At 44.2% G+C, this 23321-nt stretch overlaps 1 protein-coding gene across 5 annotated transcripts in view; it reads left to right on the top strand.

The window, feature by feature from the left end:
- Positions 1-23321, top strand: part of CREBBP (CREB binding protein) — a 175012-nt gene that overhangs the window by 93220 nt on the left and 58471 nt on the right. For all 5 annotated transcript variants that reach the window (XM_067551124.1, XM_067551125.1, XM_067551126.1 and 2 more), the window contains exons 6-11: positions 2665-2907; positions 3657-3753; positions 4367-4513; positions 10282-10399; positions 22803-22995; positions 23201-23254. In XM_067551124.1, the coding sequence (XP_067407225.1) occupies positions 2665-2907; positions 3657-3753; positions 4367-4513; positions 10282-10399; positions 22803-22995; positions 23201-23254 (852 nt within the window). The remainder of the gene's footprint in view (positions 1-2664; positions 2908-3656; positions 3754-4366; positions 4514-10281; positions 10400-22802; positions 22996-23200; positions 23255-23321) is intronic.

Consider the following 23321-nt stretch of genomic DNA (forward strand, 5'->3'; position numbering starts at 1 on the left):
ACCATCTCAATGTGCAGAAAGAATAGCAGATATGCCAGGCATCCAGCTTGGCTTAACAGAGAAATCTTCGGTGAGCTTAAACACAAAAAGGAAACTTACAAGAAGTGGAAGCTTGGACAAGATGACTAGGGAGAGGTATAAAAATTATTATTCGAGCATGCAGGGATGAAATCAGGAAGGCCAAAGCACAATTAGAGTTGTAGCTAACAAGGGACGTGAAGAGTACCAAGGATGGTTCTATAGATATGTTAGCAACAAGAAGAAAGTCAGGGCAAGTGTGGGTCCCTTAGTGAAAGGGGGTGGCAACTTAGTGACAGATGGTGTGGAAAAACCTGAAGTACTCAATGCTTTTTTTTGCCCCTGTCTTTACAGACAATGTCAGCTCCCAGACTATGCACTGGGCAGCACAGTATGGGGAGAAGGTGAGCAGCCCTCTGTAGTGAAAGAACAGGTTAAGAACTTTAGAAAAGGTGGACATGCACAAGTCCATGGGGCCAAATGCGATGAGATGCATCCAAGGGTGCTGAGGGAGTTGGTTGGTTTGATTGTAGAGCCATTGACCATTGTCTTTGAAAACGTGGTGATTGTGAGAGGTCTCAGACGATTAGAAAAAGGCAAATATAGTGCCTATCTTTAAAAAAGGGAAGGAGGAGGATCTGGGGAACTACAGACCAGTCAGCCTCATCTCAGTTCCCAGAAAAATCGTGGAGCAGATCCTCAAGGAATCCATTTTGAAGCACTTGGAGGAGAGGAAGGTGGTCAGAAATAGTCAGCTTGGATTCACCAAGGGCAAGTCATGCCTGACCAACCTGATTGCCTTCTATGATGAGATGACTATCGCTATGGATGTGAGGAAAGCGGTGGACATGATATACCTTGACTTTAGCAAAGCTTTTAATATGGTCTTCCACAGTATTCTTGCCAGCAAGTTGAAGAATGGGTTGGATGAACAGACTATAAGCTGGATAGAAATCTGGCTAGATCAACAGGTAGTGATCAGTGACTTTTGTTGTCTAGTTGGCAGCCGGTATCAGGCAGGGACTGGTTTTGTTCAACATATTCATTAATGATCTGGATGATGGGATAGATTGTACCCTCAGTATGTTTGCCGATGACTGGGCCAAAAGAAGTCTGAGGAGGTTCAACAAGGACAAGTGCAGAGTCATGCACTTAGGACAACAGAATCCCATGCACTGCTACAGGCTGGGGACTAATTGGCTGAGCAATAGTTCTGCAGAAAAGAACTTGGGGGTTACAGTGGACAGGAAGCTGAATATGAGTCAAACTGTGCCCTTGTTGCCAAAAAAAAGCTAATGACATATTGGGCTGCATTAGTGGGAGCAGTGCCAGCAGATCGAGGGAATTGATTATTTGCCTCCATTCAGCATTGGTGAGGCCACACCTAGAGCATTGTTGAGTTTTGGGCCTCGCACTACAGAAAGAAGGTGGACGTATTGCAGAAAGTCCAGCGGAGGGCAAGGCAAATGATTTGGGGGGGCCCATGACTTATGAGGAGAGGTTGAGGGAATGGGCTTATTTAGTCTGCAGAAGAGAAGAGTGAGGGGGAATTTGATAGCAGCCTTTAACTACCTGAAGGGGGGTTCCAAAGAGGGTGGAGCTAGGCTGTTCTCAGTGGTGGCAGATGACAAAACAAGGAGCAGTGGTCTCAAGTTGGAGTGGGGGAGATCCTTGGTTGGCTATTAAGAAAATCTTTTTCACTAGGAGGGTCATGAAGCACTGGAATGGCTTATATAGGGAGGTGGTGGAATCTCTATGCTTGGAGGTTTTTAAGGCCCAGGTTAATAAAAGCTCTGGCTGTGATGGTTTAGTTGGGGTTGGTCCTACTTTGAGCTGGGGATTGGACTAGATGACCTCCTGAGGTCCCTTCCTACCCTAATCTTTTATGATTCTGTGTCAACTCATCCAGTTATTTGCCTAGTTTTACAACAGGCTACATAAAAAGCTCTAGTGAAATCAGTAGAAACTAAAATTTCGTATAGACAATTACTTGTTTATACTGTTCTATATACTATATCAGTGTTTCTCAACATGGGAATCTTGACCCCTAGAGGGATCATAAGATGGGTTTGGGAGGTCTCAAGTGCAGGGCCAGCATTAGGGGGTGGCAAGCAGGGCAATTGCATGGTGCCTCACAAAGCTAAATTACATGCTTCAGCCCTGGGAGCCGGGGCTCAGACTTCAGCCGGTGCCTGCGGACTGAAATCAGATTCCTGATTAACTGACACGGTAGTCTGGAAAGGTTGAGAACCACTTACATTGGCTCTAACCCAGGAAATGGGCCAGTAGTTTTGTTTGTTTGTTTGGGTTTTTTTTCTTAAGAATTCTGTGCTTTTTTTCCTGAAATTTACCTGTCTCTCCTTAAACTGTACATGCTTTGAACAGTTGGTTTGGTTGCTTCTTGAACCTAAACAAGTCAGTACTTCACAATATAAGCCTCTCTTGCCTTGTAGGATTGAAGCTTGTGTTTCTCTAATTTGGCTCTTAGGATGACTGGGAACTTTATTTAAAATATATATGCACACACAATATAACATGGTGTGCATGTTTCATTTACTTGCATGAAAGATACCTTCTATTTCTGTATCATCCTCATTTTGACTTTTTCTCTTATCTTCACCCCCCCCCTCCTTTTTTTTTTTAAAGCCCTTCTAGGGTCTCCTGCTGGTGGAATCCAGAATTCTATTGGCTCTGTTGGAACAGGCCAACAGAATACTCCTTCATTAAGTAACCCTAATCCGATTGACCCGAGCTCCATGCAACGAGCCTATGCTGCTTTAGGACTGCCATATGGCAACCAGCCACAGACACAGCTGCAGCCACAGGTACAAGGCCAACAACCAGCACAGCCTCAGGCTCACCAACAAATGAGGACCATAAATCCATTGGGTAGGTGAAGAAAATAGCAAAAGAAATGTGAGTTATGTGATAGTAAATGTAATTGCAGCCTAACCCAGAAAATGAGAACATTTTAGACATACAAATACTACTGTATATGGATATCGACTTTTTTGTTTAGATTGAGTAATGACACAAGGTTTTATCTCTAAACATACTTTTGTTCAATCTGTTAAAAAATTAGGAGGTTCCCTTTATGCCAGATACAGCTAATGATAGCTGCTTTCAAAAAAGTATGATTAATAGTTAAACATACCACAAATTTTGTTGTTGCTTATAGTGCTGTTTGTATTTAGGCGTAATTCCTTATGGATTTCATCTTGTTTAATAAAGCATGTAAATCACTCATTTTAAGATTGTTCCACTTCAGCAAGTACTGAATAGACTGTGTCTATATGATGGATAAAATGTCAGTACACTTGTTATGTTCTCTCTTGTGACTATGTAAGTTCATCTCAGATTTCATGAGTTTAAAATTTTAACTGTCAGTTTTTATAATGAAAACAGGTCTGCCAAAAATTACAGTATTTTAATTTCTATTAATGAGTAGTTTTATTAAGGAAACACACCACAGCAATTAGATGTTCATGGACAGATGTTTACTCGATACAACAAAAACTGTGTTTATTTCTCCTTTCTTAACCAAGATCAAAATGCCATTTGTTTGATGTTTGTTATCAAAACTTTGAAGTGTGCCTGGCACCCTTCTGTACCAGTAATGTTTCATTTTTTCCCCAAAGGAGCTAACCAGATGAACCTTTCTGCAGGAGGGATAACAGACCAGCAAGCTAGTCTAATCTCAGAAACTGCTCTTCCAACATCCCTGGGGACAACCAAGTAATGCACATGTTTTTTATTCTTGCTAAGTTAAAGATTTTATTGCATGGAGTGTAAATTTGTAAACAAAGAGTATGCATTGTGTAATATGATTGTATCACACCATTGTATCTTCTATTGCAACAATGAATACTGCCCTTTGGCGCCCACATTCTCCCACCCCCATTGCCATTTCAAACCTACACACACACACACACACTTTTTCTTCACACTTTTGACTTGGAAATGTATTTTATGTACTGGTTCTGTATACTTAGCAGATACAATTCTGTATCTCATAGACTGCCTGTCCTTTCATCTTTGTTCCAATATCTCACAACACCTAAGCAGTTTTAAAAGAATTAAATTAATTAATCAATGGCAGGTAGCATCAATGAAAACTTTGGAATGGTAGCAGTTTCCTTTTCTGCCCTCAAATTCTATGAATTTCATTACTTTTTCTGTTGCAGTTTGGTGGCTTCATGGTTTCATTTTAAAATTTTTGTAACTGTAGCGGTCAGTGATGAAAATTATGTTTTAAAAATAATTCCTCTTTGGGATATGAAATATTGCAGCTGTGTTCCACACTTTATGCCACACTATACCATTCCCTTTTGTTTATCTTCCATTTCAGTCCACTAATGAATGATGGCACAAATTCTGGCAATGTTGGAAACCTCAGTTCAATGCCAACAGCTGCACCTCCTTCCAGTACGGGGGTGAGGAAAGCATGGCATGAACATGTCACTCAAGACCTACGCAATCACTTAGTCCATAAACTGTAAGTATTTACTATGTATGACTGGAGACTTTTTCCTAAATATTTACATTCCTCCATTAGTGACTTACTGTACGGAAGTGTCTTAGTTGAGAAATGTGGTTCCTATATGAATCAGTTGGTGGATTTTGATGTAACCAACTGAAAAATCACTAATTAATGAAGTTTGATTAACAATAACTTGGGACTCAGTGGCTCAAGAGATTTGGTAATTGGAGTATTATAGCAACTGAAAAGTCAGCATCAGATAGTTGAAGGGCTACGTGATTTGGTGATCTTGGTTTAGTTCTTGTTGGGGAAATGTGGATGCCATAAAAACCACCCTCACAGTTTGCACTGATTGGTGCGCTGCAGACAATCTCAGCAGATTGGACTCAGAAACTGAGCTACCTTTTTAACCCTAATTATTCTCTCCAGCTCCGATTCAGGCACGTTCTGAGGACAGTGCGGGCAAATGTCCATTGCCTCTGCCTTCGCTGTAGCTGCATTTTGTAAATAGAGGACTTCAGTCATCTGGATTGACAATCTTAACACATTTCACCATTACTAAATTCACTTAAATAATTGTGGGGGAATGGTTGGACAATGGTTCTTCTTCGAGGAATGTCCCTGTGGGTACTCCACTTTAGGTGATTGTGTGCCCCTGCGCTTGTAATCGGAGATTTGTAGTAGCAGTGCCTAGTTGAGCCACACATGCGCTGTTCCTGTCTTGCAGTGCCACAGGTGGTTACATAGTGCCGTGTGACCAATCCCCCCTCAGTTCCTTCTCTACCACCTTTGGCTTGAGTCAGAGCACTTAGCAGTGCCTTTGTACCTAGTCTTAATAGCATAGTTATTCAGTTAAGAGTTAGTTGTTGATTAGTTTATAGGTACCTTTCCTTCCCCATTTATTTTACTCCCCTTTTTATTTAAAAAAAATAAAATTCTCTCATATTAGGAAACTAAGTTTCAGTTGTTCGTGACCCTTTAGAGTAGTTGTCCCTTGTGGGAGAAAACCCTTCTCTGAGGGGCATACCTGGCTCTCTGGGGTTTAAATGCTGCCTTATGTGCAGACTCTCTGTCCCGATCTCAGACGGCCACTCACTGTGTCTCCGCTGCCTTGGCAAGACACATATCCCACAGAAGTGCTCACATTGCCATAATCTGAAAGCCCGCACCAGGAAGGCGAGAGACTTGCAGTTGAAACACTCATGATGGAGAAGGAAGGTGAGAGACTTGCAGTTGAAACACCTCGTGATGGAGAAGGAAGGTGAGAAACTTGCAGTTGAAACACCTGAGAATGGAGAAGTCAGGATCCTCTGAGCCCCCAGAAGAGGTGGTCAAGGAGTCCAATGAAGCTTCAGACCAAGAAGCTGCGCCAGCAGCCAATTTTTCATGCTCTTCCCCGGACAAAACCATCATGCCCCCATCTCCCATCACGGTGGATGATTTTAAACAATTCCAGGAGCTCTTTAAGAATGTGGCAGACTCATTGGACATATGACTAGAGGAAATGGCTGAATCCCAACGTAAGCTACTAGATATTGTACATACATACAAAATTGCTTTACCAATTAATGATGCAGTCATGGAACTGGCAAAAACCATCTGGCCAGACCCCAGGAACAATCCCACCCACTGCAAAAGGTCGGACAAAAAGTATTAAGTGTCCTTTAAGGGAATGGAATTCCTTTTCTCACACCCTACAACAAACTCTCTGGTGGTGGAGGCAGTGAATGAAAGGGGCAGACAACACCACTCCAGAACCACTCCGTATGATAGGGACTGGAAGAGAATAGACCTCTTCGCTCATAAGGCCTATTCTTTGGCGACCTTACAATTCAGGATTGCCAACTATGAGGCATTATTATCCAATAAATTCTGGCTCTTTTGAGTAATTTGTGTAGTCTGTCTTGAATTCCTGCCGGAAGAAAAAAGAAAACAATTTCAGACCATCATCTCCGAGGGGCATCTTCTTGCTAGAATAGCATTGCAAGCTTCACTGGATTCCACAGACACTGTGGCGTGGTCTATAGCTACAGCCATAGTCATGTGATACACATCCTGGCTACATCGCTCTTGTTTTCCCAGAGAACAACAATTGACAGTCAAGGATCTTCCATTTGAAGGAGTCCAGAGTGATGCTGAAATCTCTGGGCATTTACACACCTATGAACAAGAAAAAACATGGCAAGTACTATGCACCACAGAGATATCAGTCTGTGCCTTACACACAATCTCACAGGCAATACGATCCACAAAGATGGAGATAGACCCTCAAGATGACAACAGCTCCCACCCCAGCCTTCAGTATCCCAACAACCTCCATCAAGACAACAATTTTGAGGATTTGGTCAATGGTCCAAGTTTCCCACAATTACAAGTGCTGGAAACATCTGCTACCTCCCATCCATTCGGAAACTGTCTGACCCCATTTTATCCATCCTGGCAGATCATCACGTCAGATAGATGGGTATTAGAGATCATCAAGATTGACTGTTCCATCCCATTTACCTCCATCTCTCCTATCCACCCTCCCTCCCTCCTTGTTGCTCCTCAGGGACCCCTCATGAACATCTCCTGTTACAGGAGGTAAACCACCTCATACACCTAGGCACAGTCAAACCAGTACCAACAGAGCACTGGGGGGTGGGGAGATTCTACTCACATTACTTCCTAACCCAGAAAGCTGGAGGATGGAGGCCCATTCTCGACCTAAGAAAACTCAACAAATTCATGAAGATCCAACACTTAAGAATCTTCACATCGGCAACCGTAATTCTAGCACTGAAAAGAGGGTACAGGTTCTTGGCCCTTGATCTCCAGGACACACATTTTCATATAACAATACATTCCTTATACAGGAGGTTCCTCGGGTTTGTTCTAGGAGCAGACCACTTTCAGTACAAAGTACTGTCCTTTAGACTATCCACTGTGCCACAGGTATGGTGGTGGCTCATCTCCGCAGACAAGGGATCATAATATTCCCCTATTTGGACAATTGTCTACTGAAAGCATCAACTCAACAAGGAGCACTAGAAGCTACTCAGAACACATGCCTAGGCATACAAACAAATGCACAAAAATCAACATTAACACCTGAGCAGAAATTGGAGTTCATCAGAGCCTACCTCAGTTCTCCAGAGCCTACAGCCTCTCTGCCCCGACAGCAGTTCATGATTTTATTCAATCTGATCTCCATGACATTAGACAGTCCGCAGATATCAGCCAGGATTTGCCTACAACTGTTGAGCCACATGTCCACAAAGACGTTAGTCATCAAATATGCAAGACTGCACATGTGATGCCTGCAAGCGTGGCTTTGGATAGTCTATGTTCCACACAGACATAGCATAAACAAACATCTCATGTTGCCAAACTAAGTAAAAGACTCCCTACAGTGGTGGATATGACCAAACAATGTTTGTGCAGGAGCCCCCTTTGTACAGAACCTTCCAACGATGATGCTTACTACACACTCTTCCCTGCTAGGTTGGGGTGCACACTTGCATGCTCACACATTGTCCAAGCCCGTTGGTCCCTGTCAGAATCCCTCTTACATATAAACCTATTAGAGCTATGGGAGGTTTGCAATGCGTGCTCCCATTTCCTACCTTTGATCAAACACACAACCATAAAGACCCTCACAGACAAAATTGCTTGCATGTTTTGTATAAACCTCCAGGGGGTGGAGGGTGTGAATGTTCACACTCCCTTTGCACTGAAGCTATGTACTTTAGGCCTGGTGTATCAGTCACAGCATTGATATCTCTACCTATCAGGATGCCAGAATACCACCACAGGTGCACTAAGCAAAAAATTCTCCTAGGACGAGTGGGAAATGGACCTCTGAATACTACGGGTTCCTACGGGACCTCTGAATAATACTGGGTTCCCAACTGTAGACCTCTTCACAACCACACAGAACACCAAATGTCCACACTTCTGCTCTAGAGCAGGATTGGGTCCCCATTTCCTGGGCAACACCTTTCTCCTCAAATGGGACGTACGCCTTTCCTCCAACCCTTCTTTTGTCATGGTTATTACACAAGATCAGAACAGACTGGTCCGAAGTCATCTTGATAGCCCCCACATAGCTCCGGCAAATGTGTTTCCTTGCTTCCTAAAGATGGCTGTATGCCCACTATACATTCTCTCTTCTACCTCATCTCCTCTCACAAGATGCAGGCTAGATTCATCACCCAAATCTGATAAGACTCCACCTCAAGGAATGGCTACTCCATGGCTTCGAGAAGCCAAAATGACCTGCTCAGAGGAATTGAGGGATATTCTGTTAAATAGTCATACACCAATAGACCAAATAGTCATAGGTCATACCTACACAAATGGAGGTGATTCACTATATGGTGCCAAAATAAACAAATCATGGCAGTCTCTTCTTCTCTACCTCTGGTACTGGACTGTATATTGGAACTTAATATATCAGGTCTTTCCATGTACTCGATCAGAGTACATCTTGCAGCTATCACAGCATTCCACCATATGGTGGATGAGTTACCGATTTTTCACTCACCCAGTCACCGAGCATTTTCTTAAGGCCCTTTTTAACATCTACCCTGAAATACGAACTCTTCCATCTTGGGACCTTAATCTATTGTTTATGGGGCCTTATCGGATCTATGTCTGAATGACTAGCGACATGCTAACTACTTCACCTTTCAGTGAAGATGGCCTTTCTCGTTGCCATCATGTCCACCAGATGGGTGGGAGAATTAGGGGCCCTCATCGCACATCCACTATACACAATATTCTTAAAACATAGTTACCTTAAGACCACATCCCAGGTTTTTACCTAAGGTTGTCGCTTCATTCTGCCTGAATCAGCCAATTCATCTCTCATCGTTCTTCCCAAAACCACATGGGAATAAATGAGAAGCAGCACTGCATGCCCTGGGTGTCTGAAGGGCGCTAGCCTTTTACATGGAGAGAACAAAGACTTTTTGAAACTCGACAAAATTACTCCTCTCCATCACAGAAAGCTCAAAAGGAGATGCAATACCTAAACAGTCTTCTACATGGATCTCTGGATCCATTGATTTTGGTTATAATCAACAACAACTTCAGCTTCCACCAGGGTCCCACACACACTTCACAAGAGCTCTGTCTGCTTCAGTAGCCTTCCTTAACAATTTCCCTAATATGGACATCTACCAACCAGTAACCTGGGCGTCAGCCCATACGTTCACACAACATAATGCATTAGAGCAGCATTCAACATCAGATGCTGTATTCGGACTTAGTCTTGTCATCCACCATGACTGCAACTCTGAGGCCCCTTCTTTCCACTGAAGGGCACTGCTCTACAGTCTCCTAAAGTGGAGCCACCCACAGGGAGGGACACACCTCGAGGAAGAAAAGATTTCTCACCCAATGCAATAAGTGAAATTCTTCGAGATCGTTGTTCCTGTGAGTGCTCCACTGCCCTCCCTCCTCCTCTCTACTTCGGAGTTTTCATACTAGATGCTCTGCAGTAGAGAAGGAACCAAGGGGGGGTTGGTTGCACGGTGCTATGTAATCTCCTGAGGTGGCACAAGAATGGGACAGCGCATGTGCGACCCAGCCAGGCACTGCTACTCCAAATCTCTGATACAAGCACAGGGGCATGCAGTCATCTAAAGTGGAGTACCCACAAGGTCAACTATCTTGAAGAACTTGTTTACTGCACAGGGTGAGTAACCTTCTCTTCTCTCTCTTATGTGTATATGACATAACAATTATAAAGAATTCTGAATGTATGTTTAAAAAGGTGGAATTAATATTTTTCCTTGTAGTGTTCAAGCCATCTTTCCCACTCCTGACCCAGCAGCACTGAAGGATCGCCGCATGGAGAACTTGGTGGCTTATGCCAGGAAAGTGGAAGGAGACATGTATGAATCTGCTAACAGTAGGGTATGTTACCTCATTGCAGGCATTCACCAAACTTTAGTCAACTGTTCATATTTTAAATCTGATTTGTACAACAAAAACTGCTGAAAACCTTTCTTTTCATTTCACTACATTGCAGAACTGTCCATCGTGTCTCTATATCTTATCCTTACTCTCCAGGGTATCTACTACTTGCCCAGCTTAGTGTTATCCACAAACTTGCTGAGGGTGCAATCCACCCCATCCTCCAGATCAGTAATGAATATGTTGAACAAAACCAGCCCCGGGACCGACCCCTGGGGCACTCTGCTTGATACCAACTGCCAACTAGACATTGAGCCGTTGATCATAATCCAGTGAGCCCAAGGATGCAGCCAGCTTTCTATCCACTTATAGTCCATTCTTCCAACCAATACTTCTTTAATTTGCTGGCAAGAAGATTGTGGGAGACCGAATCAATAGCTTTGCTAAAGTCAAGGTATATTGTGTCCACCTCTTCCCCACATCCATAGAGCCAGACATCTCAGCGTAGAAGGCAATCAGGTTGGCCAGGCATGACCTGCCCCTGGTGAATCCATGCTGACTGTTCCTGATCACCTTCCTCTTCTCCACATGCTTTAAAAAGGGTTTCCTGAAGACCTGCTCCATGATTTTTCTGGGGACTGAGATGAGGCTGACTGGTCAATAGTTCCCCGAGTCCTCCTCCTTCCCTTTTTTAAAGATGGGCAGGGCACTATGTTTGCCTTATCCCAGTTGTCCAGGATCTTCCTGATCGCCATGAGTTTTCAAAGATAATGTCCAATGCCTTTGCAGTCACATCAGCCAACTCCCTCAGCACCCTTGGATGCATTGCATCTGGCCCCATGGACTTGTGCATATCCACCTTTTCTAAATAGTCCTGAACCTGTTCTTTCACCACTGAGGGCTGCCCACCTCCTCCCCATACTGTGCTGCCCAGTGCAGTAGTCTGGGAGCTGACCTTGTCTGTGAAGGCAGAAAAAAAAAAAAGTACTTCTGCTTTTTCCGTGTCTGTCTGTCACTAGGTTGCCCCCCTTCTCCTCATTCAGTAAGGAGCCCATACTTTCCCTGCCCACTGTTGTTAACGTACTTGTAGAAACCCTTCTTGTTACCCTTTTATCTGTGCCTCTAATTGGAGATTTTAGGTAGCTGTGTCCATTCCGCCCCCACAAGCACTTTCCCTCTCTCATGGTCTGCCTTCAGGCTATCTAGCATTGCACAGGTGAACGAACCCCTCTCAGTTCCTTCTTGATCACCGTTAGCCTTAAATGGAGTGAGCAGTTGTCTCTTCACTTTCTACATCATTAGCTATGTAGTAGTTATTTTTTGTTTCTTTTCTTTCCTTAATATTTAGTGTTTTTCCTATTTACCCTGTTGGGATAAAGAAAAGAAAAGTAAAGAAAAAGAACTTTAGTTTACGTTTCCTGCCCTGTCTAGGGAGACTCTTCCCCCCCTTCTGCCCTCTCCCCAGGGATGTTTAGAAGACCCTAAGTTCTTTCAATTTAAAAAAAAAAAAATTCGTCTGCATTTCTCACTGCTAGAGGGCTTCCCCAGCTTCAAGAAGAGCCTTTTCTGCAAGGAGTCTATTCCTGTAATGGAAAGACACTTGCATTGTGTGCAGTGCCTAGGAGAGTCCCATATCCCTCAGAAGTGCTGGGAGCTGAAGTTAAAACTCCTACTTATGGTGAAGGCACTTCAGCCTCCAGTGGACTCCGGTGCTGACTCCAGATTCTTCAAGTTCAAATGGGGTAGAGTTGCAGAAAAGACCAGCAGGTTCCTCCCATAAAGGCTCGAGATAAAGGGCTCCAGGCCCCCAAACTGAGTCATTGGCCAGCCAGAGAGATTCTCAAGTGCGATCAGCCACCTTGACACTGGCAGCTCCAAAGCACGATACCCAGAAGCATCAGGGTACCTCCATTATGAGCTGTGCCGCACCACCTAGAGATGCCAAGGGTTCAGGCTCTGAGGCAGCGGTACAGCCCCCTATGTACAAAGACAGATAACATACCACTTCTAAAGGAATAGCACCAAGAAAACTGTTGGTACCAGGTGCAACAAAGCTCCTGTCTAGGGAACACTCTGCACCTTCTCAACCATTAGTATAAACAACATACCACAGACATTCCTGCAGTACCGAGTGAGCCGATGGCATCACAAGAGTTCCAGTACCCTAGAGACCTGCTAGTTGGAAGAACCGCAATCCCTATTACTCAGCCCCAGTACTGAGCTTGTCCCAGCACCTAGAATCGTCCTCTGTATCGGGCCGTGTATTACTAATACCCCGGTCAGTGCCACCCTTACCCAGTGACATATCTGACAGTAGCCAAGACAATGTCATTTCCCTGGCCTCTCATCATGGCCCGCCATCAGAATATAAGGATCGTCCTCAATTCCATCGAGCTAACCCACAATTGTGGTACGGGTCCCCTTGGGCACCCCCACCACCCATGCCCTTCCCCCTCCCTCCCATGGCCGTATTGGGATCCTTGGACAATGTACAGATTACACAGTTTGTGAGCGTCTCTGAGAGTCTGCCAGATAGTCTCTGACAGTGTCACTGTCCAGAACCCCTGAACCAGAGGAGGAGGAAACTTTTGAGGAAGAGGAGGAAAGGCTAGAAGGGGAAGCTATCCCTCCAGCAAACTTCTCATTTTTTGCCAGACGAGGCTGTAATGCACCCTCCCCCCCCCCCCCCTCTCTCTCACACACACACCCATCACTAGCTGATGATTTCAAGAACTTCCAAATACTTACTGAGAGAATGGCAGATGAGCTGCATATTCCCCTACTGGAGGTGGTAGATTCATATCACAAGTTGATGGATATTCTGCACACCTCCTTCTCCTCCAGAATTACCCTCCCAGTTAACAAGGCAATTCTAGATCCTGCCAGTCATCTGGTAGACACCATCCTCCATTGCATCAACCTTCAAGAGAGCTGACAAAAAATGCTACATTCCTCCCAAAGAGGCAGACTTCCTGTTTCAACATCCACAACCCAACTCCGTTGTAGTGCATATGGTTAATGCATGAGGCAGGTAATGTCACTCTTAAGTAGACTCTTATGATCAGGATTGGAAAAGACTAGATCTCTTTGGGAGGAAGGCATATTTGTTGGTGACACTGCAGTTTAGAGTCACAAACTACTAAGCTGCTATGGCCAAATATAATTTTATTAATTATGGGACATTCAGTGTGTTCTTGGAACATTTACCGGAGACACAAAAGGAATAGTTTCAGGCCATTGTTAGAGTGGGTCATTAGTAGCCAGAATGGTGCTACAGATGGCACTGGATGCAGCCGATACAGTGGCCCACTCAGTCTCCATGGCAGTGGTAATGAGGCAGGCTTCTTGGCTACACCTTTTCGGGTTACCCAAAGAGCTGCAGATGACAGTGGAAAATCTCCCATTTGAAGGGCCCACGCTCTTTGCGGAGAAGATACTCTTTTCTTCACACCTTGAAAGATTCCTGGGCCTCATTACACTCCCTGGGAATCTACTCTGCGGAATAGAAGAGAAGATATAGCTCTCTGCCACAGCATAGGTCATGACCTCACCATCTCAGCACTATTATGAACCACAGTGTAAAAGTCCCAGTGTTCAGAAGCAGTCAATATCCCAATCTGCGACTTCTCAGACCGCCTCTTCTCAGCATTTTTGATGTGTTGGTTGAGGACCTGAACAACTATACCTTGCAACATCAGCTGCCATCTACACAGCTGTCATTCCCCTTCAGCAGTCACCTGGTCCTCTTTCACAACAGTTAGGAGAAGATCACCTCCAACAGATGTGTCTTGGAGATTATTTTGAAAGGTTCAATTCAAGTCTCTCCACCATTCCCACCCTCCTTCCCCATCCCTCTTTAGGGACCCTTTTTACGAGAACCTACTTCACCAGTAGATCATCTGTAACACCAAGGGACCATAGAACCAGCCCTGGCGCAATGTCCAAGCAAGCATTCCATTCGTGCAATCACCACCAACACTGACTCTAATGATGGATGCTTCTCTAATAGACTGAGGAGCTACACGACCTCAAGGTTCATGGCAAGTGGTCTTCCACAGAAGCGAACCTCCATATCAAACTTTTGGAGCTAAGGGGCAGTCAGGAATGCCTGTGCATTTCCTGCCTTTCATCAAAAACACCCACACAAAGGTCATGATGGACAATATGTACTGTATGTTTTATATAAATTGCCGGGGGGGGGGGCACCAGATCTCCTTCCCTCTGCATAGAAGCACTCAAACTTTGGAATTGGTGCATCTGTCACAACGTGCTGATCTTAGCTGTCTGTCTACCAGGAATACAGAACATTACAGCTAGCACTCTTTTGGAACTTTTTCACGACCCTGAATGGGAACTGAACTCGGAGGTGCTTCAAGACATATTCACCCTTTGGGGAGCCATGGCTACAGAATTTTTCACTACTTACCGGAACAAGAAATGTCCTTGTTGCTGCTCCAGGGCCAGTCTGAGGAAACGTTCACTGGGAGATGCCCTCATCTTCCCATGGGACAGAGACTTCTTGTATGCCTTTCCCGTTTCCTCTTCTGTTCAAGGTCCTGTTGTAAATTTGAGGAGACAAAGTGAGAGTTATTCTGATTGCCCTCTCTTGGCCAAGACAAGTCTGGTTCCTTTACCTGACACAGATGGCAGTATATCCTCTGGTTTCTCTTCAGTCCATTCCTCACCTGCTCTTTCAAAGTGATGGGCTGATCCTTCACCATAACCTGCAGATCTTCTGCCTCCAGGCTGTGCTCCTTCTTGGTTCTAGAATTTAAAGTTAGAATACTATGACGAGGTGAGAGACACGTTGCTGCACAGCCAAAAGTCGACCACTCGACATGTATCTATAAAAATGGAAATGATTCCAAGTTTGGTGTCATTCTAAGCACACAGACCCAATCCCATCTTCCTTCCCTCTGTTTTAGACTGCATTTTTGACCTCAAAAGGTCAAAACTCACTCAGCTCTCTTAAGGTACATCTTGCAGCCATAACGGCTTTCCACCGTCAGATAGATGGATACTCAGTGTTTGGTCACCGGCTGATGTGTAGATTAAGGGCATTGGGAATCTTTTCCCATATGTGAAACCACCAGCTCCAACCTGGGATCTTACCTTTGTTCACAGAGCTTTGACTAGAATGCCCTTTGAGCCTGTGGCAACTTGTTCTCTCTTACATCTGTCCATGAAGACAGCATTTTTAATTGCCATCATCTCAGCTAGGTGCATAGGAGAAATAGTGATCCTAATGGCACACCCACCATAACGTGGTCTTTTTTAAAGACAAAGTAACTCTTGAGGTTGCATCCCAAGTTTCTCCCTAAAGTTGCCTCCATTTTCCACATGAATCAACAGATCCGTCTTCCTATTTTTCCCCAAAACCAGATCATGACAACAAGAAGACGATTCTGTATATGCTAGATGTTACAAGAGCACTAGCATTCTATTTGGACAGGACTAAGGACTTCAGGAAGTCACCTAAACTCCTCTTTTCATTCACAGAAAAATCCAAAAGCTTCACGATATCAGCTCAAAGACTATCCAAAATGAGTCTCAGGTTGCATTAATCACTGTTCTCAAGGGTGCAGCCTGTTGCCTCCATCCGGAATCCGTAAGCAGTCCAGGAGGTCAATTTCTACCTCGGTCGCATTCCCTATCTTAGAAATGTGCAGAACAGCGACTTGAGCCTCTGCCCACACTTTGGCAGAACATTATACGATCACTGGAGATTCAGCTTTCAGTGCCATCTTCAGCTCCACAATACTCTCTGTAGTAACAGTCTCCACTCTGAAGCCTCAGCCCTCCGTGGGGAATGCTGCTGTGAAATCACCGACTGTGGAGCACCCATAGGGACACTACTGGAAGAAGAGGAAGTTACTCACCTTGTGCAGTAATGATGGTTCTTCAAGATGTGTACATACGGATGCTCCACAATCTGGCCTCCTCCCCTGTACTTTGGCGTTTTCCCTAAGGCTCTGTGGTAGAGAAGGAACTGGTGGGCGGGGGGGGGGATTCGACTGTGCAGCACTAGATAGCCTTGAGACAGACCATGAGGGAGGGAGATCACATGTGCGAGCCAAACAGACACTGCTACCTAAAATCTCCAATTAGAGGCATAGAGGCGCAGATATAGTGCTGCACCCGTAAGGGGACATGTCTCGAAGAACAATCATTACTGCACAAGGTGAGTAACTTCCTCTTCTCAACCTGTGGGTTGGGACCCAAAATTAGGTTGCCAGAATGTTTCATAGATTGTGTGTCAGCTCCTGCGGCTCCTGTCCCATGGGACTGGCTGAGCTCACCTCCCTGCTCCAGGCACTGCAACCTCTGGGGTCCCAGAGCCACTCAGGTTTGGCCCAGCCGTCATGATGATAGGAGTCTGGGGAGGCCAAATTTGTTTGAGTGGCCCTGCAACACCATGAGCCAGGTAACAACTCCACTCACCCAGATTTGGTCCAGTCAGGGGGGTGGGGCCAAACCTGAGCTGCACTGCCACCCTGGAGGTTGCAACACCCGGGGCAGAGAGCCAAACCCAGCCATCCCCACAGCACAGGAGCTGCAGGAGCCGCCACTGTGGGGTGAGTGCTGTGGATGAGCTGATTGCAACAACCCCAGAGCAGGGCCATAACCAGGGCGGAGCGAGTGGGGCAGCCCTCCAGGGCGCAAAGCTGTGGGAGTGCTTGGGCTGGCAACACAAGGTGGCTCAAGCCAGCCATGTAGGACTCAGGGAGGAAATGTCACCTCCTCCCCGATTCAACTGTGTGCCACCCATCCTGTCTGCGTTATGGGAGGGGCACAACCAAAAAATCTGGGGAGGAAGATGTGACCCTGTGTGACTAACCCTCTCCCCAATGCATCACCTCTGGTAGGGGATGCAAATATGCTTGCTTACCCCCGGCACTAAAATGTCTAGTTATGTCTCTGCCCCAGGGCCTCCACCCCTTATTTACTGGATCATAACAGGCCATAAACATTTACAAATGGATCCAGATCCCAAAAAGGTTGAGAAACACTCTCTCTCTCTCTAAATAAACTTAAGTGCCGAAGAACTTCTTATATATTAAAGAAGTGCTAAAATGTACCGGTATTCTCTTTCAAGAATTGTGGAAATGGATCCTTGCTCTTTGGATGTCTCCCTCTAGCACACTACTTTGGAAGCTTCCACAAGCAATGTCTGCTGAGATCACTCCCCCTACTTTAATGTTTGGGTGTAGGCCAAACCGCACTTCAGTTTCTTCTGATTGCTTGAAAGTGTATTGGGTGTAAATGTGCAGCACAACATCCTTGATAGTTGCCTGGCTGGCTTTGTCCTTTCTTTTCCCTTTTGTTTTGGCCTCTCTTATTTGTAAATAATCAGCAGTTTTAAAATGCTTTTAAAGGGCTTTTCTCTGTCCATGACATTGAAAAAAGCCCTATTAGGCTGCTTACCCTTTCCCTGTTTGCAGCCTTGTTAGTATTTCTGAGGGAGCATTGACTCAACAATCATCATGACTGAAGTGGCTAAGACAACCAGCTTCAATCCATGTGCTTCGTAAGATGCTGTGGTATCAGTTATCAATACTTATCTGTGGTGTCTGGAAGAAAGTCATATTGAGGACGGTGCTCAGTCTTACTCACTTTCTCTGAACCCATAAAAATCTGAATAGTTGCCTCAAACTAATAAAGGTAGGGGGACTCAAAGTCCAGTCAACTGAGGTACTGAGCATCTGGTTTCAATGTTGGGGATAGGGTGAAAGCCGCTTCTTCAAAAGCAGTATAAATGTCCCCAGGAATGACAACTATCAATGAGAGATCTTACCAGATTGGGATCCCTAAGCCCATGCCTAAGGAGAAAGATGCTAAGCAGCTGGTTCTTCTGTGACATGACCCACGTTGTTGTTGTTTCTCAACCACACTTCAGGTGAGAATTGCTAGCTTCCAGGCAGTAATAGGGAAAGTATCGGTTCCCTGTTTGGGATGAAATGATGCACTTCTTGGATCAGCACCCTGAAGTGTAGACACATCAGGACAGAGGATCTGCAGCTAGCCTGATTACCTGCTAGCTTAACCCTCAGCCAGTTTGAGTGCATCTGGGTCCCACCTGAGCCATCTGGTTGGCCAAATGAGGGGATCAACAGACCTGCTTTTAAAACCAGCAGCAGCAGGAGAGCACTGGCTGCTCAAAGCATTTGTTTACAGCTGCAATAGCTCTTGTGCCTGCTTATTCATAGCCTTGCCACACTCCAAGTACACTCTGCTCTGACTTCTGACAGGCTTCTGACCCTTGGCTCTGGTGCCTGGCCTCTGACTCCAGCTGTGACCCTGGGCTCTGATTCCTGGCTCCTGCTCTAAGTACTAGACATGACTCTTGCTCTAATCACTAAGCACAGCGGCCCACATCCCAGTCATTCACAAGATGCAATGCAAGTCTTTTGGCAGACAGTGTCTAAATACACTCTGTGGACATCCATCTGATGCTGCTGCCAGATCAGTGCAATGGTGGGGTTATGATGTTCTTTTTAGCCACTGATCAGACACAAGTGGAAGACTTTCTGTTTGAGAATTCTAGTGTCTTCTAGCATAGAGACAGAAAAAGAAGGATTCCCAGGCAAACCTCAGATCTCTTGGTCTCTTCACCAAAATCCACTAATTTCTTCCCAACCTTTGGGCCAGATATTGACTCAAAGGCACTCTTTTTTTTCAGGTGGTGGTCTAGGCATTCTTATCAGAGGTCTCATTGGGGAATTAATCTGCTGCATTTAGTTCTAGTAAAAAAAAAATTAGAAGAGACTCCGAATAGTCCTCCCTGTGCATGTATCCATTTCTCCTTTTGAGGACCATCAATTCCACTCCATGACAACAGCAAATAGAATAATGTGATGGGTCCTAAAAATAGATTATGCCATCCTATTCCCCTCTCGTGTTATACTCCCATCTCCTCTGCTACATATTCTTTTTCAGGAACTCTTATCATAAGTGTTCTATGGGGCAGTTTTCTTACTACTTCAAATGGGAACCATAGAGTTGGTCCCTCCACCATACAGGGAAAAAGGTCGCTACACCATTTATTGTCTGATATCCAAAAGAGCAAAATGAGTCTACCTCCCATAAAGGATCTGAGGAAGAATATCCCAAAAGCTGAAGTTCCATGGGTTGGCATTTGTCTCTATTATACCTTTAAGTCCACAGGATTGATTTGAGGTTCTCTTCTTGAAGGATGCCCACTTCCCCTTCTCAGCCCATCCAGCTCATGGGAAGAATCTACAGTTTTAGAGGAAAGGAGGGTTGGGGAACCACTACTGACTACAGTATTGTTTGGTCTACTTTGATTTCTATAGAAAACCAAAACCACAAATCTCTGCCAGTGGTGGCTGTTTTCTTCAGGTATCTAAGACTACCCTTATTTAGATGTGTGGCTGGTCAGAGCACACCTATGAAAAAAGCTTTTGCCTAATCAAAAAGTCCTGCAGTCCTTATGACATCTCTTAAACTATAAGGTTTACTTTCAACCCACAAGAAACTCCTTGACAGTGAAGGTTTTCTCAGAGGATAAATTCCATACCATGAGTATTATCTCAGAGTAGAATATTGGTGAGGCATACAATTCTTCTTTGTGGCAGTTGGGCCTCATGGCTTTTTGCATCTAGGTGATATCGTATCTCAGTATTGTCCGAGATCGGTGCAGGACTATCTCTGCCAAAAAAAAAAAAAAAGTATCACCCCTCTCCTGACATATGGATAGCCCAAAAGGATTTGGGACTTGCTGTGGTGAACTAAGGAGGAATATCCTTGTCAGGGAGTTCCCTTCTCAACTCCTTTGCAAATTGATGCAACCCTCCCCTCCCTGGTACACTGTACCCAAGACTATCTGGAAGACTCCTCACCCACTTTGGGGGGGGTGTTAGATCTTTACAGCCACACATCTCCCTCAGCCATATGGAGTTGGGGAAGGAGAAGCTACCAGGGCAAAACCAGCCTGAGACTTTAAGATGGTAGGCATAAGTTCAGAAGCAGTTTCAACATACTTTTTGACATTTATGTGATCAGATTATGCTTTTTACAGTGACTCTGAACATTCTTTTCTCTCTGCTGACTGGCTGTTTGCTCAAGTTCCTTCCTTCAGTCACTTTGTTTCATCCTCCCTTCACATACCCTCCATTCTCTTTCCCCTCCCCTCCCTTTGTTTGTCTTTCTAGCTAATCCCCTCATGCCCCTTCATATATAAAACAAAAATAAAGCAGTGTAAGCAAAAATTTTAAAACATACCAAATAAGTCATGAAACTAATTTGCATATCTGCAACCCAATACTGTGTTCACTCTGCTTGTGTTATATCCATTTTTCCCACCCTTTTTGTCTTCTCTATTTAGAATGCAAGCTCTTTCATGCGAGGGAGATCTTACTCTGTAATGTGACTAGAACAGTGGGGTCTCAGTCATTGCTGCTTGAATACCAACAATATCTGTTGTAATATTCAGACATCTTGGGAATAACCTGGGATGTCCATCTTGTTAACAACACTATTTAAGGCTTATAGGTGCCACTGGGCATGATGATACATATCAGATGAGTCTAAGAATTATTCATCTGGCCTATGAGTCTTTCTCCCTCTCACCAGTTCCAAATTACTATTTTTTATTAATTTATTAATTGTGTTGTGGTGAAGCTTAGAGGCTCCAGCCCCATTATTTTAGGTAATGTGCAAAATATACAGCAGAAATATGGTCTATGCCCCATAAAACTTACTTTTTAATTAAACCTGCCCAAGTCTTGACAAATAATGCCACAGTACTTTATTACACTAACGAGCATGGAGGACATATGGCACATCAGTCTTGACAAGAAGCTGTCTTGATTTTGAAGTGGAGCATTTTACCATCAGATTCTCCTGTAGCTCTCTGTCTGCCAGGAGAAGACAATGACCTAGCAGACTCTGAGCTGAATGTATACTCGGCAGCCGTAATAGGCGCCGAAGGATTCAGTCCTGCATTCTCTTTTGTGTAAATGAGGCATACCCCAGTTAGATACTTTTTTATCATCAATGAAAATGCCAAATGTCTGGTTCTGTTCCAGGGTGGGCAGGATCCATCATCTCTGAATGACGCTTTTCTCCTGGAGTGGAGTCCAAAGTTTTTTGTAAATTCTCTCTGTTCTCAGTGATTTTGAAGGCCATCTGGAAAGTCCAACAGGACAGGACCAACATGCTGTTAAATGGCTCCGGCTTGGGCACTGGCAACTTCAGTTCCACAGGGTCCTGGAACAGATGTCAGAACCAGAAAACTTGCTTCCCAATTTACCAGATTTCTTGTCTGTGAATCAGGGCAACAATGCTGCAATTTATGGCAAAAATGAACTCTATTCTAGTTGAATCATGAGAGCACTTCCATCTTTTTTGCCTGAAGGCTCTTCTCTGTTCCCTAGAAGGCTGCAGGGCATTAGTTTATTTTCACAGAACACAGGAAGTTCTGCCAGTTAGTCAATCATTCTTGACATTAAACGCAAAAAAGGAAATAGAGCCTCTGAAGTGCGGTATTTCATGGTAGGAAACCCTATCATAAGCATTACAAAAATCCAAGAAACTCCTCCAGGATTTATAAGCACTATGTACATTGATACATGGGTGGCTGCATAGATTGAAAGGAACACACAATCATCTAATGATACATGCAAGGTAGCAACATGGTCATTTGTTGACTCATTCGACACCCTTGACAAAGTGGATGTTTCCTCATCAGCAGATGCAGTATTTGGTTATCTGATCCTCTAGGCTGCTGTTTCTCAATAATTCTTTAAATTCTCTCCCTTCCCATGTCTGTCTAATGCTTCCCAGTAGTGACTATGAATTGGCAGATCAGTTGTGTATGAGAAAGCATTTTTATTCTTTACTTGTAAACTGATCTTTTCATAACACACTGAGCCACCAGTTTAGAACATCTGCCTCTAGAAGTTTCTTCAGCAGATCTGTACTCCTATTCGTAGTCACTCTGGATTGGTGGATAGGTGTGTGATGAAAAGACCAACTTATAAATAAGGATTAAAAAAAAGTCCCACCGGAGAGTAAATTACATCTTCATATTGCTTTCTCTGCCAGAAAGCGGAAAGCATTCTGCAGCAGTCCCTTTCATAAAGACCTATGCATGATGATTTACAAAGTCCTATTCTTTGAAAGACAGACATGATGGACAGTCAGTCTGTAAAGTAAACTTCTCTTCTTGTCTTTTTTTCTGAAAGTTGCACTGTTACTCTCCACTTGAGAATTACAAGTTCCATATAACAGTTGTGACAAGAAATGTAATTCTTGGTCAGATAGGCAGCTCTTTACCTGCAAGAAAATGTAAATGACACAATATTCAGGTGAATTAGTTTTACCTCTGTTTTTGTATTTTTTTGTAATAATCTATACTGAATATTATCTTTCTCCTTTATAGGATGAATACTATCATTTATTAGCAGAGAAAATCTATAAGATACAAAAGGAACTAGAAGAGAAACGGAGGTCTCGTTTACATAAACAAGGGATCTTGGGTAACCAGCCAGCCTTACAGACCCCAGGGACTCAGCCACCTGGTATCCCACAGGTGGCTGCTGCCATGGGCCAGGCACAGCCCGTGAGACCGCCCAGTAAGTACTTGCTTGTGGAGTAGATGAGTGGGGTCAGGGGAGATGGAAGAAGAGAGTGGGACAGTTTTTACATTCTGTTTGTTGAATTTAAATATTTCTGCTGTGCAGTGTCAAGATTGACTGAAGTGTTGTGCTTTTATAGTATTTCTGAATTAAAAAGAAGGGAAAAAAATTTTCTTTGATCATTCTTTTGATTCTGTTACAGATGGGCCTATGTCCATGCCAAATGTGCCTATGAGTCGTATGCAGGTCTCTCAAGGTAATTTTTTTTCTCCAGTACATTGCTTTGTTGATTTAAAACATAGCTTTTCTAGGTTGCTTTTCTT

The sequence above is a fragment of the Emydura macquarii genome, unplaced genomic scaffold (genome assembly GCF_026122565.2).
Source record: "Emydura macquarii macquarii isolate MOO-44397 ecotype Brisbane River unplaced genomic scaffold, CSIRO-AGI_Emac_v2 contig_1348, whole genome shotgun sequence".
NCBI lineage: Eukaryota > Metazoa > Chordata > Testudines > Chelidae > Emydura > Emydura macquarii.